Source organism: Erpetoichthys calabaricus, chromosome 18, assembly GCF_900747795.2.
Source record: "Erpetoichthys calabaricus chromosome 18, fErpCal1.3, whole genome shotgun sequence".
In the NCBI taxonomy this organism is placed as follows: domain Eukaryota; kingdom Metazoa; phylum Chordata; class Cladistia; order Polypteriformes; family Polypteridae; genus Erpetoichthys; species Erpetoichthys calabaricus.
In genome coordinates this window covers 84167645-84184316 of record NC_041411.2, presented here as the reverse complement: position 1 = coordinate 84184316, position 16672 = coordinate 84167645, and the positions used below count along the sequence as shown (strand labels likewise).

General features: G+C 45.4%; 1 protein-coding gene across 5 annotated transcripts in view; it reads left to right on the top strand.

Annotated features, from left to right (window-relative positions):
* The first annotated feature begins 5898 nt into the window (after positions 1–5898).
* magi1b (membrane associated guanylate kinase, WW and PDZ domain containing 1b) overlaps positions 5899–16672 on the top strand; it is a 297633-nt gene continuing 286859 nt past the window's right edge. For 3 of the 5 annotated variants that reach the window (XM_028824466.2, XM_028824465.2, XM_051921187.1), the window contains exon 1: positions 5899–6631. In XM_028824466.2, the coding sequence (XP_028680299.1) occupies positions 6334–6631 (298 nt within the window). In that variant the 5' untranslated portion in view covers positions 5899–6333. The remainder of the gene's footprint in view (positions 6632–16672) is intronic. The other 2 variants (XM_028824457.2, XM_051921186.1) reach the window with 1 other exon arrangement.

Here is a 16672-nt window from a genome sequence, read left to right as displayed (position 1 = left end):
CTCTTGCACCCAGAACTTTAGGAACGGGGACTCCATCTCTGGTTTACCAGGACCTGGATGGATGGATGGATGAATGGGTGCAACAAGAATAAATGCCTGCTGTGTATCACCACTAAGAAATTAACTAAATAAAATGTGAGTGAGGCTCATCCCATGGCATGGCGTCCTGCAGCAGATGGAAATAACTTTTTCAGCACTATGCCCAGATGAAGCTATAATTAATAATCAGGGTTTAAGGGAGCATAATGTGTATACGTGTCACTTAAGGGCTCTGCGATGTTTCCTCACAAAGATAAAGCAGCTTTATTTTTTAATACAAGCAGCTGCCCCATCAGCAGACTGGCATGTGACCACTTAAATCCTCCGATATTTAACAGACACTCCAAGATTACAGCACCAGCCATGTTTGTCATCCGCAACTTAGGCTTTTTAGACTGCCTGGTCATAAGCACACGAAGAGGATGTCATGTGTGCGGCCATCGCCTTTGCCCAGTGTGCACTGGGAATGCAATTGGCATGCCCGTCCTCAGGCGCCGGCACACATTTCATTTGTTTAACAAATCACTGTGGTGGGAAGGCGTGTTGTCAAATACGCCTTCTATTACAGGCCAGCGAATGTTGTGTCCCCTTAGACGGTGCTTACTAAACACTAAAGGGCACTTAATCTCTACAAAGCAGCAGCTCTTGAATTTCAAGGGGGCGGCACACACACATACACACACAGTTAATCCAAATCGGGGTCACTGGTGGGGGATGGGAAGGGGGGGGCTGGTGTCCGAATGTATCCTGGCCGAAAGCATTGGGTGCAAGGAAACAAACCAGCACTGGATGGGATGCTAGTCTATCACAGGGTCTGCTCACTCTCACCCCACACTGGCACTCACACAATGTCAAGTAAGAGTCAGGGCACTGCCTGCTTTGTAGGACTTTCACTTTTGTAATTTTGCAGGCTTTATAAGGTGCCCAGTGATGGTGAATGCTGTTGAGGTTTATAGGGCAGAGTACAGTTTGGGGTGGGGTGGGGGGGGGGGGGGGGGGTGTATTAATCTGATTCCAGATCAAAGGGTGGGACAGGAAGTATCTTGGCAACTCCGGGCACAGGGCAAGAACCAAGCTAATCAATCACAGATCCGGCCTACTGGTACTCAGACTCTAATGCACAAGGTAGAATGGCCATGTTGTATTCCCTAGAACGTTTAACCTATGTTCAAGTACATTCAGATATGTCACCTATATTTTATATTAGTATTTGAACCCTAGCCCACCTTAAAAAAATGACAAGTGACTGTGTGTGTGTATGTCTGGTTGTTATGTCTCTGTTTTAGGACATTTGGCATAAGATTCATAAAAGTACTTCTAATGTTTGTGATGCACCATCTGTTGGAATGACAGACACATAGCAGCCAGACAGACACAATGACAGACACACAGACACTTGCCCTATTATGAAGGTGGCTCTGGTATGAGATCTGTAAAAGCAGTGCTAATGTTTGTGATGTGCCATCTGTTGGAATGAAAAACACAATGCATTTTATTACTACATTGATTACAAACAACATTCCAATAGGGGCCCGGAATGAGCAGGCTGTTGTGAGCAATTTAGCCAGGATATCGAGGTACACCCTACTCTTTATGAAGGATGCCCAGGGATCTTTTATGACCACCTACAGTCTGTCTCATATGAAGGATGGCATCATTTTGTTACAGCACAGTGTCCCCACGTCACTACACTGGGGCTTTGGGATCCACACTCACAGCACAGGGTAAGCGCCCCCTGCTGGCCTCTTCCAGCAGCAACCCAAGCTTTTCCTGACTGGTCTTTCATCAAAGTACTGGCTGGCTCTGAACACACTTCCTGTAGCTTCAATTGGATGACCTGTTCTGAAGTGCGGGTGGTGTGGCTGCTGGGTAGGTTCCTACTGTACACTTCTTTCTGGCTGGACAGGCTCTGACTCCCCACAGCACCATAATGAGAAAGGAGCTACAAAAGATGGCCTGTTGGTAAAAGGTGTGTTTCCCATTAAGCTTTATAAGCCTACAATGTTTGTTGTTAACATCTTAGCATCTGACACAACTTCTTCCCTGATAGCTCAGTGACCAGTGACCATTCATCTCTTCTGCATCCACGACTCCTACCACTTCAAATGACGAGTCCATCTTTGATGATCAACATGGGCCACCCATAGGCGAATACCAAGTGAGGAGACTACCGAGGGGGCTGCACACAGGAAAAGCCGCGGGGCCAGATGGAGTCGGTCCTCGAGTCCCTAAGGCCAGTGCTGGCCAACCTTGTGGTGGCCTTTGTCACCTGTTCAGTCTGTCACTGAGGCTCCAAAAGGTGTCGCTGCTGTGCAGATCTCCCTGGACTATAGGAGCCATCTTGTGGTAGACCACCAGGACCCTCTGCACTTTACCTATCAGATAAAGATTGGAATCACTGGGACTGCTCTCTTATCTTTAGCCATGTCACAAGATTATTTTTGTAATGTTATGTGTATGTGTATTTGAGGGGTGTTTCTTATAATATCTCTATATTTCTTGAGCTTCTGTGAAGATTTCCCTCTTGGGACAAATAAAGTTTTATCTATCTATCTATCTATCTATCTATCTATCTATCTATCTATCTATCAATTAATTATATAGTGCCTTTCATATCCTATCTATCTATCTATCTATCTATCAATCAATTAATTATATAGTGCCTTTCATATCCTATCTATCTATCTATCTATCTATTATATAGTGCCTTTCATATCTGTCTATCCTGCACAGTTCTTTTTAAGTTCAAATGTCTTTTTAAAGATCAAAGATATTTGACAGACAGTATAATGTATCATTGTCTTATTATTACAATACTGATAATCAATCTTTGTTTTTGTAATAGGGCGCTTTTCACAGTGAAGCCCATCCTGAAGCCCTCCACATGCATACTGGCTTTTCCAGGTAGACGCAGGACAAACAGCCGCATCAGGTTAAGATGCCCTTAAGGGGCACACAGCGAGCCTGCGATGTAATTTGAAGCGGGCACCCTGAGCTTGAGGTGCGTCTCCTCGGCACAAGGTCAGACTGCTTTTGAGAGACAGGGAGGTCCGGCATTCCCTGCTTGGCTTGTTTGCTATTGCAGCACAAATCAGAGAAACAGAATGAAGATGGCTGGGAGAATTAATGAAAAAACAACAAACAGGAGACCACTCTGTTTGGTGGGCTATTCACAAACAAGCTTTCAGTCACTTCATGGCAGTCATTAAGCGTGAAACGTGTACTAGAGATCGTATATGCCATTGTGGGGTTGTAATTGTTAATGAGACTCCAAGACAGAATTCTTAAGGAACCCCAGTTTTAGAGAGCAGCCATGACGCTCGTATTACGCTGGCTGGATTCCTTAAATTTGGTGCAGCAGTGGAGACGTCCTGCGGGGGCCCTTCTTCACATGTAAGAGTGGGTTAAGTGACGCGAATTCTGGAATTGCCACAGAAGTAACCCCAGGGTGGGGTTTACTGGTCACACCCTGAAAAAGTCTTATTCATCCTGGAGTCGGGAGGCTGGCTGGGGTAAGGCATGGTGACAGAAAAATACTGAGGCCGGAGTCAGACTTTTGAACCTTCTTATTTTAATACAGGAATGTGGAGGCCCAAGCCTATCCCATATCCTGGGAATGTGGGAGGAAAGCAGAGAAAACCTCCATAGACAGTCGGAGGAGAACTTCACATGGACAGGGCCTGGGCTGAGATTTGAACTCAGGCTCAGGGAATGCTGAGGCGGTAGTGTTAGTCACACACTCATATTATATTATATTATATTATATTATATTATATTATATTATATTATATTATATTATATATTATATTATATTATATTATATATTACATTTTCCAAACTTGCTTATGCTGAGGGTCACAGAGAAGTTGGAGCCTATCCCAGCAAAGCAATTGGGTGCAAGGTAGGAACAATACTGGACAGGGCTCTAGGCCATTGCAGAGGGAACCCCCTCAATTATATTGTATTATATTATGAGAGGCACAGTTTAGTTCTGCTGCCTCACAGATCCAGTGAGCTGGGTTCAAATTCTATGCCCAGTCCTCGCCTGTGTAGACTTTCATGTTCTCCCTGTGCCTCTATGGGTTTTCCCCTCAGCACTCTGATCTTTACTTCCACATCCCTAAAGACGTGTATGTTAGTTAATTGGGGACTCTACAGTCTAATGGCCCTGCATGCACAAGTGAAACCCAAAATGGACTGAATTAAGTTCCTCAACATCCCTGAAATGGATTTAGCAGGTTTGAGAATATTTTGTTATATGATTCTCAGACCCCACTTAGTCCAAGTCAGGGTCTTTGGTGATGGAGAGCCAGTGCCTGTCCTGGCAGCACTGAACCCAAGGCAGGAAGCAAGTCTGGGCAGGGCATCAGTCCATCACAAGGCCCAATCACACACAACAAGGGGGAAATTTAGAATCGCCAGTTAACTTAGACTTTTGGAATGTGAGAAGAAGATGGTAGTGCCCTGATGAAGACCTAAACAGGCAGGGGAATGGAACCGAAGATACTTAATGCATGAGGCAGCAGTGCCACCCACTGTGTCAACCGCATTATATTATCCCTCTATTTTCCAATCCTGCTTATCCAGAGACTTCAGCGGAGAGACTGACAAGTCTGAAGTACAGAAGAAGAAACCCACCCATATATTATATTATCCATTTTAAAGCCACAAGGTAGCCAGAGCTAATCTCAGCAAGAATCAGGTGCAAAGCTGCAACAATCTCTGGTATCACAGGGTGGACTCACTCACTCACACTCACACACACACACACACACACACACACACTCACACATCAGGACCAGTTCACCATTGGCCATCCACCTAACCTGCATATCTTTGGACTGTTGGAAGAAACTGGAGCACCCAGAAGAGAAAATTATGCAGGCACAACTGCAGCATATTATATTATATTATATTAATGTGTATGATCGAATATCTTTGAGCACCCCAAGATGGTCTGGTGTCTCATTTATGCTTTTTCTTGCAGCCAATGCTGTTAGAATAAGAGGCTCCAGCTCCTTGTCACCCTGTAAATATAATTAGCTCCTATGATATATGAGCTCATATCGGCCATATAATATATGGCTGGAGGGTCAGCATGTCTCCCTTTTCCCCCAAATAATTTCAGTTTTGACAGAGCCATCAATCGATTGTTTAAACCTGTTTGGTATAGCAGAGCATCCTGCAGAGTCAGACTCCATGTGTGTGGTGTCGGGTGCCAGGCTCAGGCAGACCTGGTTCAGATGCCAGTCCTTCCATTAGGGTCTGGATTAGGTTTGGCCACAGACGTGGCACCAGCCAATAATATTTGATATCGGTGGGGTGAGGTTGACTAACCGAGTGTATCAATGTATCCGGTGTGGAACTGGCGTCCCGTCCAAGGCTGGGTCCCATCGTGTTCCCGAATAGATCTGTGTTGGACGTGTGCCGAAAAAGGAATACGAAGGTTTTACATATTAAAAAGAATTCCAAACGCACAGAGGAGTCGTTGCTGCTCAGTCAAGCGCGATGAACACCTTGCTCCCCATTGTCCGCAAAAACAGACTGAAGGAAAAAACACGGCTGCTGGTTCGATAAATAACCCTCGACTCCCTAGCAGCACAGCGCTCCTTAAAACACCAGTAAAGAGAGTCAAACCTAAACAGTACGAGAGAAGACCCTGGGGTCCCACGTCCCCTCAGCCGCATTCGCTTGTATCTTCTCTTTGTGGTTTTCGATCCAACAGCCGGCATGTCCCGCAGCTCCACTACGTCTAGGCAGGGCGGATTTGACAGGCGTTGGGACCCGGGGGTGGGCGCGGCCAGACCGTCCCGAGTGGCGCATGCGCTCGCCTCTCTTTCCTCGCTTCCAGACGAGCCGGGACAAACAGAGCAGGAGGAGGAAATGTAAGAAAACGGGCGAGAGCCGCGTACCTGCTTAAAGGAGCCGCGCTCTCCCACCGCCGGGCAGGAGTAAGCGAGGACAACGAGCACGAAGCCGGTTACAAGTGTGGGACCCCCCCAAAAAACGGACTGTACAAGTGGAGTGAACGAGGCAGCGAAGGAGCGGGAAAAAAGTAGCGACTTGTGGAAAGTGGACGCGGCGAGACCGAGAGCGCAGCCCGGGACGGGACTGAGCGGCGCGAATTCATCATGTTCCACTAGACGAGGAAGCGCGACGGCGAGCGACAGAAAGCCTCGGCCGGGCTGGCCCGGCATGGCTCGCCCTCTCTTCTTTTCTGCTTCCATAAAAGTTTGCGTCTTGTCGACGGTGTCCGACTTTTCACCGTACAGGGAGCACCTGCTTTAGCCAGCCATGGCCAAAGTTATCCAGAAAAAGAACCACTGGACTAGCAGGGTCCACCAGTGCTGTCTGAGTCGGGACTCCTGTGGGGAGCTTAACGTGGAACTGCGTGGCGGAGCGGAGAACGGGGAGTTCGCCTACGTGGGGGACATCCAGGAGGAGAGAGCGGTGTACGTCGAGGGGAAGCTGGCGCCGGGAGAGCTGCTCCTCGAGGTGGAGGGGCTGGCGGTGTCCGGGCTGCCGCTCTACGACGTGCTCACCGTGCTCAGGAACTGCAAGGGTCCTGTCAGGCTCAAGACCGTCCGGCAAGGTAAGGTTTTCGGGGGGCGTGCTCTCCGGTCCGTGGCCGCTGACAGTCGGCGCGCGTCTGAGCTCTTCGAGGCGCTTTGTGGTGCTATCTCGGAATGGAGAACAGGAGGACTGTGGCGAAGTAGGAGAAAGAAAAGCGTGTGCGACATCGGGGGACCGAGGAACAGGAGAGGAAGCCGTGGGCCTGTCACGCGTGGTTAGGGTCGATGTTGTGTTGGGATTGCAAAGGGTCCAGAACGGACAAACTGAGGGAAGTCCATGGCCTTCAGTCTAAACGAGCGCTCGCTCATTGGCTGCAGTGAGAAGAAACCCGTCGTCGGGTGGTCCGTGTAGACACGAATGTGCTGTTGACCCTGGAATCCTTATGAGATTGGAGTTTTCCAGATAGTTTTGCAGCCGGCTCAAAGCCAGCAAGCCGGCTAAGAAACACCATAATTATTTTAGGGATTTCACTTCATATGGGAACATTTGAGACTTCTTATTGTAATCCAGACGCAAGGTTAAGAGGATTGTGGCTGTGGACTTGACCATCTTGCAAGGAAGGGAAGAGGCAGCCTTGGGTGGCACTTAGCAAGGAATGAAGTCAAACTGAGGTGTGTCGAGATGTTGAAGCCACACCAAGGCTTTTCACAGAGATCGATTTTGGAAACGTGAAGTGCTTGGGCAGTTTCTTTAAGTTGTAAAGTTTTGTGTCCCAACATCAAGCTCCTCCGGCCTCATTTGCTGTTTTAATGGAAGGACTTTTGCAGAAATGCTTGTTATTTTACTCTTGCTGTCTACCAGGAGTGGTTTCGGAAGGGCAGTGAGCTCTTGGAATTCGGGCTGTTTCTCACTTTATTGGAAATGAGGGAACAAACTCACCCTCTCTGGCTGTGTCACGCGTGGTGGTGTCCCTCATAGTTGTATTATTGATGGGTACGCTCAAGACACTTTGCTTGCCTACACGTTGTAATCGTCATCACCGGTTTAAAGGAATTCCCCATCCAAAAATGAGATTTTTTTTCGTATTCTGCTGCATTTACATTCTGTTGTTTTGATTCTGAGCTCCGAGTTGGGATGTCGGACCTTCCCAGGTCAGTGTCTTTATGTGGGTATCCGGCTGGACGTTTTACAGAAACGTGAGGTTGCTGTTGATTTTGTTTGAAAGCAGTTAAAGAGAAACTGCATTTTTCTTGGAAATAAGCAACAAACAAAAAATTATGATATGGGTACCACTTCTCTCCAAATGGAATTTGTCCCAAAAAATGCTAGAAAGTTGATTCAGTTCATCTGGACTTAGTTATTTTAACTTTCTAGAATTTCCTTACCTGGATTATTGAACATGCATTGAGACGTCCCAAAAATTGGCATTTCTCGCCGACTTTTTGTTTTTATTTTATACAGTTGACTAAGGTGACAGGTCTGCATTTCCTCACAACTCAAGGAGAATTCTGCTTGCTTTGTTTTCTCTGAATTGTCTGACTTGGTGTTGACGTGGAATTCTCGACTCGGAAACGCATCTAAACAGTAGATGACTGCACACGAACGCAGCATTATCCCCAATGTATTTTTTAGTGACGACTGAGAAAAAAAATGTTAATTTCGCATTTTTGGGGAGAACAAAGATGAAGAAAGAGTTTATGATATAGTAGAATTCACTGGTGGGCAATGTTCTACAATGGCAAACCGTGTGAAAAACATCCACGGAGAAAGAAGAAAATCTCCCGTTATTCATGTCACATAATCCACATGTCACTTACCATTTGTTTGCTCACAATATGTGAAACGCATGCATTTCTTCACTAAAATATTGTTAAATAAATGAATCCAGAAAAATCAAACACAAAATCATAAACAGGAAACGCACTTCACAAGGGAGCGAGTTTTTGAATTGAAGAGTGGACTCTTGACCAATGAATGAGTGGGAGAGGCGGGTCTTCAATTTAAACCTAAGTCCCATGTGACTTGCATTTCCTGTTTTATGATATGTACTGATTGTTCTGGAAACGTTCATTTAACAATATCTTGGCAAAAAATGTGTAGTTGTGAGCGCACAACTATATAAGTGACACAGCAACACAAGTAATGTGAATTGTTTTCCCCCTCTGTGAACGTTTTTCACGCCGTTTGTCTTGTACAGCATTGGCCACCATTGCCTTGTATTCAGTCATACATTTTGTTTTTAAGTCTTTGCTGTTCATTGAAATGTGAGATTAAAAATAGTTTTTGGTTGTCCCTGTAAAACACATGGGGTAAGGAGCACATATAAATAGTTTTTTGGGTGGAGTATTCCTTTAACAGCCATTTTCTGAGTTGACCAGATTAGATGGTTGCCCACCCAAAACCCAAAATCAGCTTCCTCCACTCGCTGCTCCTCATGCCACCCTATTCCCACTCCAAAGTCGCAGTCTTTGGTCTCCTCTCTTCCTCCGTCATGGTGGACCTCTTCACCCATTCATCCTCTGTCCTTCGCTGCTTGTGCGTGATCTCCTTTAATCTTATCTGTCCATTCTTATTCCTACTTACAAATCCATTCCTAATTAATGTATTTGTTAATACATTAAATGGGCTCCAAACTTTCTAAGGAGGCCTGGTGAATTTGTGTCGGTGACTGCTGGAGGCTCATTTGTCTATTCAGTCTCTTTACTCGCTCGTGGGTGCTGCCCCTTTAATGGTTTTACTCAGTAGACTCTCTTTACTTAACTTTCAAAGTGATCCTTTCTAAATCCCCCACATCCGTTTTTAAACCTGCTTGATCCTGTCCAAAGTTGGAGAAAGCCAGGATCTCCACAGGTAAAGGCTTGAGGTGTTAACCAGGACAGAGTGGGATGCCAACCCACCTCAGGGACCCTCGCTTTAGTGGTCAGTTTGGACTTGTAGGTCTGCCCAGGTAGGGTGGTGTGGTGGCAAAAGACGCAGAGTTTCTGGTTTGGGCTGAGTGACCCCGAGCTGCTTCCTTAATAATAATTCTTTGCATTTATCTAGCGCTTTTCTCACTACTCAAAGCGCTTAGCAATTGCAGGTTAAGGGCCTTACTCAAGGGCCCAACAGAGCAGAGTCCAGTTTGGGATTTTACGGGATTCGAACCGGCACTCCGCTTAACCCACTTGTGCTAAAATTCTATAAAATGTTGGGATGGTTGTACTGTTTGCTGATCGCGTAAGCTGGATGAGGGTGTCAATCAAACATAATTATGAAAAAACTAATAACCTATTTTTCCAATATGAAAATGATTTTTTCAGATAGACCAACCCCCCCAGAGAGAATGCAGGTGAACCCAACAGGCTTCCTAAGTGATGGTAGCCTGGCCAGTCAGTTTTCCCCGTTCAGCCCACTTTTCTGAAAATAATTACATAATGGACCTCAATTGCCTCTTAATGTGCTTTTAATCTTGAAGAAGCCGTGAATGATGTTTTGCCAAACTCGACTTTCCTCACCATTTGTGTGGTCACGGACCACCCAAGTATAACCTGGATGTGTGTAGGCCAGTGCTGGGGAGTGCTGCTCTTCTCCTGTCAGACTTCTTTTTGTTTGCCTCGTCTTCTCCCCAATGGACATTTCACTGTTTTTTAAGTCCTGACCCTCTGCCGTCTGTGCAGAGCTTGCATGCTCTCTCCTCGTCACTGCAGGTTTGTCGTTGAACTCTCCGGCGTTTGTGTCGCATGCTAAAGATGCGCAAGTGTTTTAAATGGCCATCTCCGAATTGCCTTGATATGAATGGTGGTACACAGCATGGGTGTATCATGTTATTGGCCTGAGCCCCATTTAGGACTGCCTTGTGCTGCCAGGGTAGGCTTTGGCAAAGCTGTGACTCAAAATTGGATTAAATGGATTCAGAAAATAAAAGGATTAGAAGGTTTTTCTCAGGTTGTTGTGCTGATCCTTCATTCTCCGTCGTCTTTTACTCCTAATAAGACAATCTGCTCCTTTCTATCATTGTTAGCCAGTTAGAAATCACTAATAACAAATCGGACAATGCCAGGAGGGTCCTCACAATGCAGACACTATGTGGTGGGCACACAACAAATGCCGTTTGTTTCTTAAATAGGCGTTGATTCTACCTACGGTGTAACTGCCTTATCTGTGAATGGACTGCTCGTGATTACAATTAGGAGGCAGCAGAAGACTTGTTGAACTTTGGAAACAAAGGGTTAACAGAATCAACATTTGACTGGTGGACCCTCCAAGGGCAAACAAACTCTGTGTGCATTGAAGAAAAAGGCAAAGAGGCTAACAAGCTAGCTAGGCACTTAATGAGTCCCAGAACGGGCAAAGGGATTCCAGCCATGATGCCGCCTTCTGCCCCTAAAAAGCACAGCACACACTCTTGGGGGAAATCGGCGTCTTCTGCTTAGCACGCTTTGTCCGTTCCTGTTCTTCAACGGCTACGTTCACACTGCATCTATTATATAGCGCCTTTCATATCTGTCTAAGTATGCTCATGTAACTTGTGTGTGTGCGCGAGACCATCAATTATGTTGTCTGTTAGGCTTTTCTCTGAATTTACTATCTTACTCTTTATTTATTAATTTGGTTTAGTACAGTGTTATATACTGTATACTCTGCCGCTCTTTCTTAAATTCTGAAGTGCCTTGAGCATGGGAAAGGCGCTATATAAATAAAATGTATTATTATTATTTTGTCTGTCTATCCATCTATCCCCCCCCCCCCCCAACATGTATACCGTATGTGACACACGTCCGATTTTTTTCAGAGAAGTGTGAACAACTAAACATGGAGTCTGAACTTTTCAGCTTGCACTTGGACTACTTTTATAATGTGGTACAGTGTGGTCGATGGAAGGAATTGTAGGCCCACAAGCTGAAAAAGTTTGGGGTGCCAACCAGGTGGTCCCTGTTTAATCAGGTCAGACGAGTAAACAAAAGGTGCGCCCGATGGCATCAAAGTAAAGGAAGAATCAGGGTTCTTGTCTCGGGGACTTCTCATGGCTAGCAAAGCCTGCCGTTGTAACTGTAGCAGGACATTCTGGTAAGAAGTGACGTCTCCATCTGGGAACCGCAGGATGTTTAGTGGAGGGACCAGAAGGGACAAAGTGAATTGCCCTCACTGGCCGCCATCTTTGCACTGTAGAGGGAATAAAAGAGGAGAAGGTTAGTGCCAATGGCCCCGTCTCGACTCGGCCTGGTAGAGCATACGTCAGAAGAGCCCAGAGGATGGTCCACCGACACACATGTGTGACAACAGGAAGATGCGACTTCAATGTGACTGACATTTGATTACATAAATCTAAATTTATTCAATCTTACCTAACTGTTTTTGCAACTTTAATCGTATTGCTGTGTCGACTTGTCATGTGGTGGGTGCAGCAGTGCGCTGTATCAGTGCATGCCCCCTAACCCCTCTGCCTCTCTGTGTCAAGATGTACTACAGCACCAATGCCACATGCCAATGTAAAGATGGCAGACTGCATTAGAAAAATGTTGCAGCAGAACAAGAAATCTGAGGGGTGTGTTGGATGAGGTCTCACTGCCCCTCAACAAGCTTGTGATGTCAAAGACAGACGCCTTCACATTTCTTGTGCCATATGTAAGACATGCAGTTGTTAAATAATTTCCTACAAGATAGTATCAGGTCGGAGGTCATTTGTTTTTTAATTGTTCATTTCAGGCCTTCCATAGTTTATGGGAGGATAAGAACCGAGTGATATCCCAAGATATGTGAGAAGTTGCGTCAGCTCTGATGCCATTTCCTAGATTTTTGGTTCTACAGTGAAGGGCACTTGGACTTCTGGGACGAATGTTGCCAGCCTATAAAGTAATTTTCTGATGGAAGTGGCATACGTCAAGCATGTATTGTTCTAAGGGTCTTGAGGGCAGACGTTATTGTAGGTAATTGAAGTTCCCTTGGACATTTACCCTTACCCTCCCTATCTCGCTCTCATCAGTCCTGGCTTCTCTCGCGTGTTCACAGGTTCCTGCCTACAGATTTGGCAGTGACAATTCTGCTTAATGCAACTACTCATGCAGCTATGGATTTTTGTTTCTTTTTTCCTCATTCTTGCCATCACAGGCTGACAGATTCACAGGCATCGAAACTAAAGTGAAGTTAACTGGCATGCTGTTGGTATGTATTGTGCTCAGGGTGGGTATCTGTATGCACTCCTATCAGATTTGGATTGTTTGTAAAGCAAGTGAAACCAAAAAAAATCATATATGAGCCAATCGAGTGACTTTCAGTTGCATCTCTGCAGTGCCCATTCTCGGAGATGGTGGAATTCACACTTTTGGCATCAACATTTGGATTAAAAACTAGCAGCAGCAGTTGCCCTAGGACCTAGGATATAGAAATAACTTGACCCTGTGTGTCCAAAATAATGTTAAATGGACATTTTAAGGTCTACAAGGTTTTATTTTTAACTGCATTGACAGCTGAAATATGTTCATACAATTGTGAGTAATGAGCATTGAATCATCTGTAGTCTCTATGCCCGTGTCAGTGTTGAAAATATATTTTTAAGTAATGGACGTATGCCATCTGTATCTTCTGTTCATCTGACTTCCATGGTGGAAGTTCGTGTGTCTACTTAGTCCATTCACATGCATCATGAGTGTTACAAACTCGAGAGTTTCCAAGCATGTAAATCCTGAAAATTTTCAAAAATACCCACTAGAGGGGGATATCCTGTCCAAAGCCCCAGCTAGTATCACAGAGGGCAACTTAGAATCTTCATAAGTAAAAGATGTATTTTCAGAAAAGAAGAAGACTACATCGCAGGTATATAGCGGTTTTCAATGCACTTTATCTAGTAAGGAAGGGGCCGCTTTGGCCACCACACAGTAGGTAGCATCCACCTGGATGATGTGATGGCAGTCATTATTGCACCAGTACACTCGCCACATATTAGGAGGTGAAGGGGTGGGATAGATTATTAGCCAGTTAGAGGAGGGGCTAGGATGACCAGGCCGTAATGGGCAGTTTAGCCTGGACATTGGGGAAACTCCCTACTCTTGATGAAAGATGCTCGGGGATCGTTTATGACCACACATAGTTAGGACCATATCTGAAGAACGGTGCCATTTTAGCAGCACACTGGGATCCACAAACAGACCACAGGGCAAGCATCCCCTGATGTCCTCACCTGCAAAAGCCAAACCTTTTCTTAGATGGTTTCTTATCCAAGTACTGGCTGGGCCTGGACCTGCTCAGCTGCAGATGATATGGTATACTAGTAAAGACACTGTTACACATTGAAGCTCGGAAAAGCACAAGTGGCACTGCTAAGGCAAACAAGTCCAGAGAAACGAGTCAAAAAATGGAGTGCATGTCTAAAAATTCTGAAATTCATAAAAAGTGCAGAAATAAACCGCAAGGAACTGTGGGTTGCCCCTGCGTTTATAGGGCTGAGGCCAGTCCCTAATGATGATGGGCAGCTGTCTTCAATTTTTTTGGGCGGGGAGAACTACTCACAAACACACATGGGGCCTAACACAGTCATAGGTTGTTTTGCCTGCCTAAGGTAAAGTCATCCCTGATGGAGGATCGCAGGAATCATGGGAAGGAGGGGTCCTTTCATCGGATTGGCTGGCCCAGCGCTTGGAATGGCCAAATGGGGGAGGCAGCTTGATGGATGAGGTCTCCAGGACTCTAAACAAATCCAAATCTTATTATGTGATATCATCTACTGTTAAGTTCTGTTCCGTACTTCTAAAATTGTTATTTTTATACTGTATTGAGGATTTGTTCTGTTCTGTGTATTGTATTGTATTGACCCCCTTCTTTTTGACACCCACTGCACGCCCAACCTCCCTGGAAAGGGGTCTCTCTTTGAACTGCCTTTCCTGAGGTTTCTTCCATTTTTCCCTACAAGGTTTTTTTTTTTTTTTTGGAGTTTTTCTTTGTCTTCTTAGAGAGTCGAGGCTGGGGGGCTGTCAAGAGGCAGGGCCTGTTAAAGTCCATTGCGGCACTTCTTGTGTGATTTTGGGCTATACAAAAATAAATTGTATTGTATTGTATAGGGAATGCAAAAAAATGGTAAATAAAAGTAAGATCAGCATAAATCAAAAGAAAAAGACATAAAGCAAGAATTTGAATCCCAGCCAGGGGAGAGAAACCCTCTCTGAAATACAACATTCAGGGGAAGATGAACAAAACACTGTCGTCACAGACGAAGGAGACAAGTGCTTGCCAACCATGGTGAACACTTCCTTCTGAAGTCCTTGGAGCGACACCTGTTGGTAAAGGGGGGGACAGTAGACATTGAATGTATGAGACTGGGCTCCTGGGGTCTCATGCTGACTTCACGTTCTATGGGAGTCTTTGCAGTTCTCACTTCGTTGTGTTAATGTAAATTTCTGATCTTCGTTTTTTTTTCACAGTTAAGTGCCTTGACCATTTGAAAGGCACTATATAAATGTATTCTTCGTCTTCATCTTCGTTGTCGTTGTCTTATTATTAATTTGCTACTTGGCTCACACAAAAGCACTTCAAGATGGGCTCAGATTTTAACTTGTGAAACTAAGACAACACACTAAACGTGTGCTCACAATGCAAGTCGATCACAAAAACACAAATTCCGGCTGACCCGGTTGATTTTGTAAATTTAATTTGTGTCACCAATGTGAGTAATACGCGTAGCGTTGTCTTTTCCGAATTGTCCGACTAGGAGTGGCCCCTTTGGAAGTTGCTCATGTGAAATTTCCCCTTTTGCCCCGTAGTAGCACGCAGGCACTGCAGTCCTCTCTGAAAAGAACAAATAACTTTTAGTTGTTGGCTTCAAATGAAGAAGTAAACCAAACAGCAGTTATGCCTTTTGAGCGTTTCACTCTAAATACATGAGCTAATTCTTCCGGATGGCATGTTGTTTTTTGAGATGTGTCTTTGATTGTTAGAAGCTGCCTTGGAAACGAGCAGCTCTCTGTGCTCTCGTGATTTATGTCTTGTTTTACCGGGTCTGGAGAGCGCGGTGATCACCGACAGAAAGCACACAAGTATGGAAGCTGTCCGTCCGTCTCCTCGTGGACGGGCATTGGTTTGCTTAGGCTAAAATGATTAATTCCTTTGGTCTTTATTGTTCATCAGTGTCTTTGTCCGAATTAAAGGGGCTCCTGCGGGCCCGTTGCCAATCGGTGCGTCTGTAGGGTGATTCACGGCAGAAAGCCTCCCTCAGCAAAGACTGCTTGAAAATGTCGTTGACTGTCATGTTGCTTTTTATTTATAAAGAGACTGGTCTGCTTGGATGGACGGGTCAGAGAGCACAATGTGGAAGGAAAGAGAAGCAAACCTAAAGTGACTGTCAGGACATCAAATATTCGATTTGTTATCCTGTAAGCAATACCAGTCCTTGTGAGGCAGATGACCGAGTCTCTGAGGTGTCTTTAGTCTTTCTCATATATATTGTGGCAGCCGGCTGGGACGCCCTGAGCATGGAAAGACCACAGGAAGAGAGTAATATCAAGACCGTTTCTCTCCCAGACCGGCAGAGGGCAGCCTCCTTGGCTTGCAGCGGGGCCACGGGTTTGCGAGTATGGAAGCTCAACTCTGCTGGGGCCCGTGGCCATCGCCAGGGGGTTCCTGGACTTTTACACGGCCCTATTTGGCAGCACTTCTGCCACAGCCTCATGTGGAAATGCTGCCGGAAGAAGCTTGTTGGGCACTTGGAGTCCTTCTGGGTGCCCTGTAAAAAGGGGCCAGTTACCACCACTCAATGGCCAGAGTCGGGAGGAGTGGAGGAGGAAGGACTGGTGGCAAAGAATGGACTGTGCTCTGGTTTATCTGGTGCTGTGAACTGCAAACAAATTGTGTGTGTGTGTGTGTGTGCGTGTGCGCAGAACTCCTGTCTGTGTCGGGTTAGGGTGCCTGTACACACCCTTGGCCTCACAATGTATATATTATATTATATATATTTTTCTTCTTTAGATGTGAATGTGTTTGCAATTGACAGACAGTTTATCCTTTGATCAAAATGACTAAACTGCAGGAGTTAAGCGTGTTTGTACCCTCTGGAATTTTGTACTCCATTTACAAGATAACCTGAACCTTATAGAAGGAGTTGGCTGTGCTCAATTATTGGAGTTTTGTTAATCATTAAGCACTTGCCTCATGA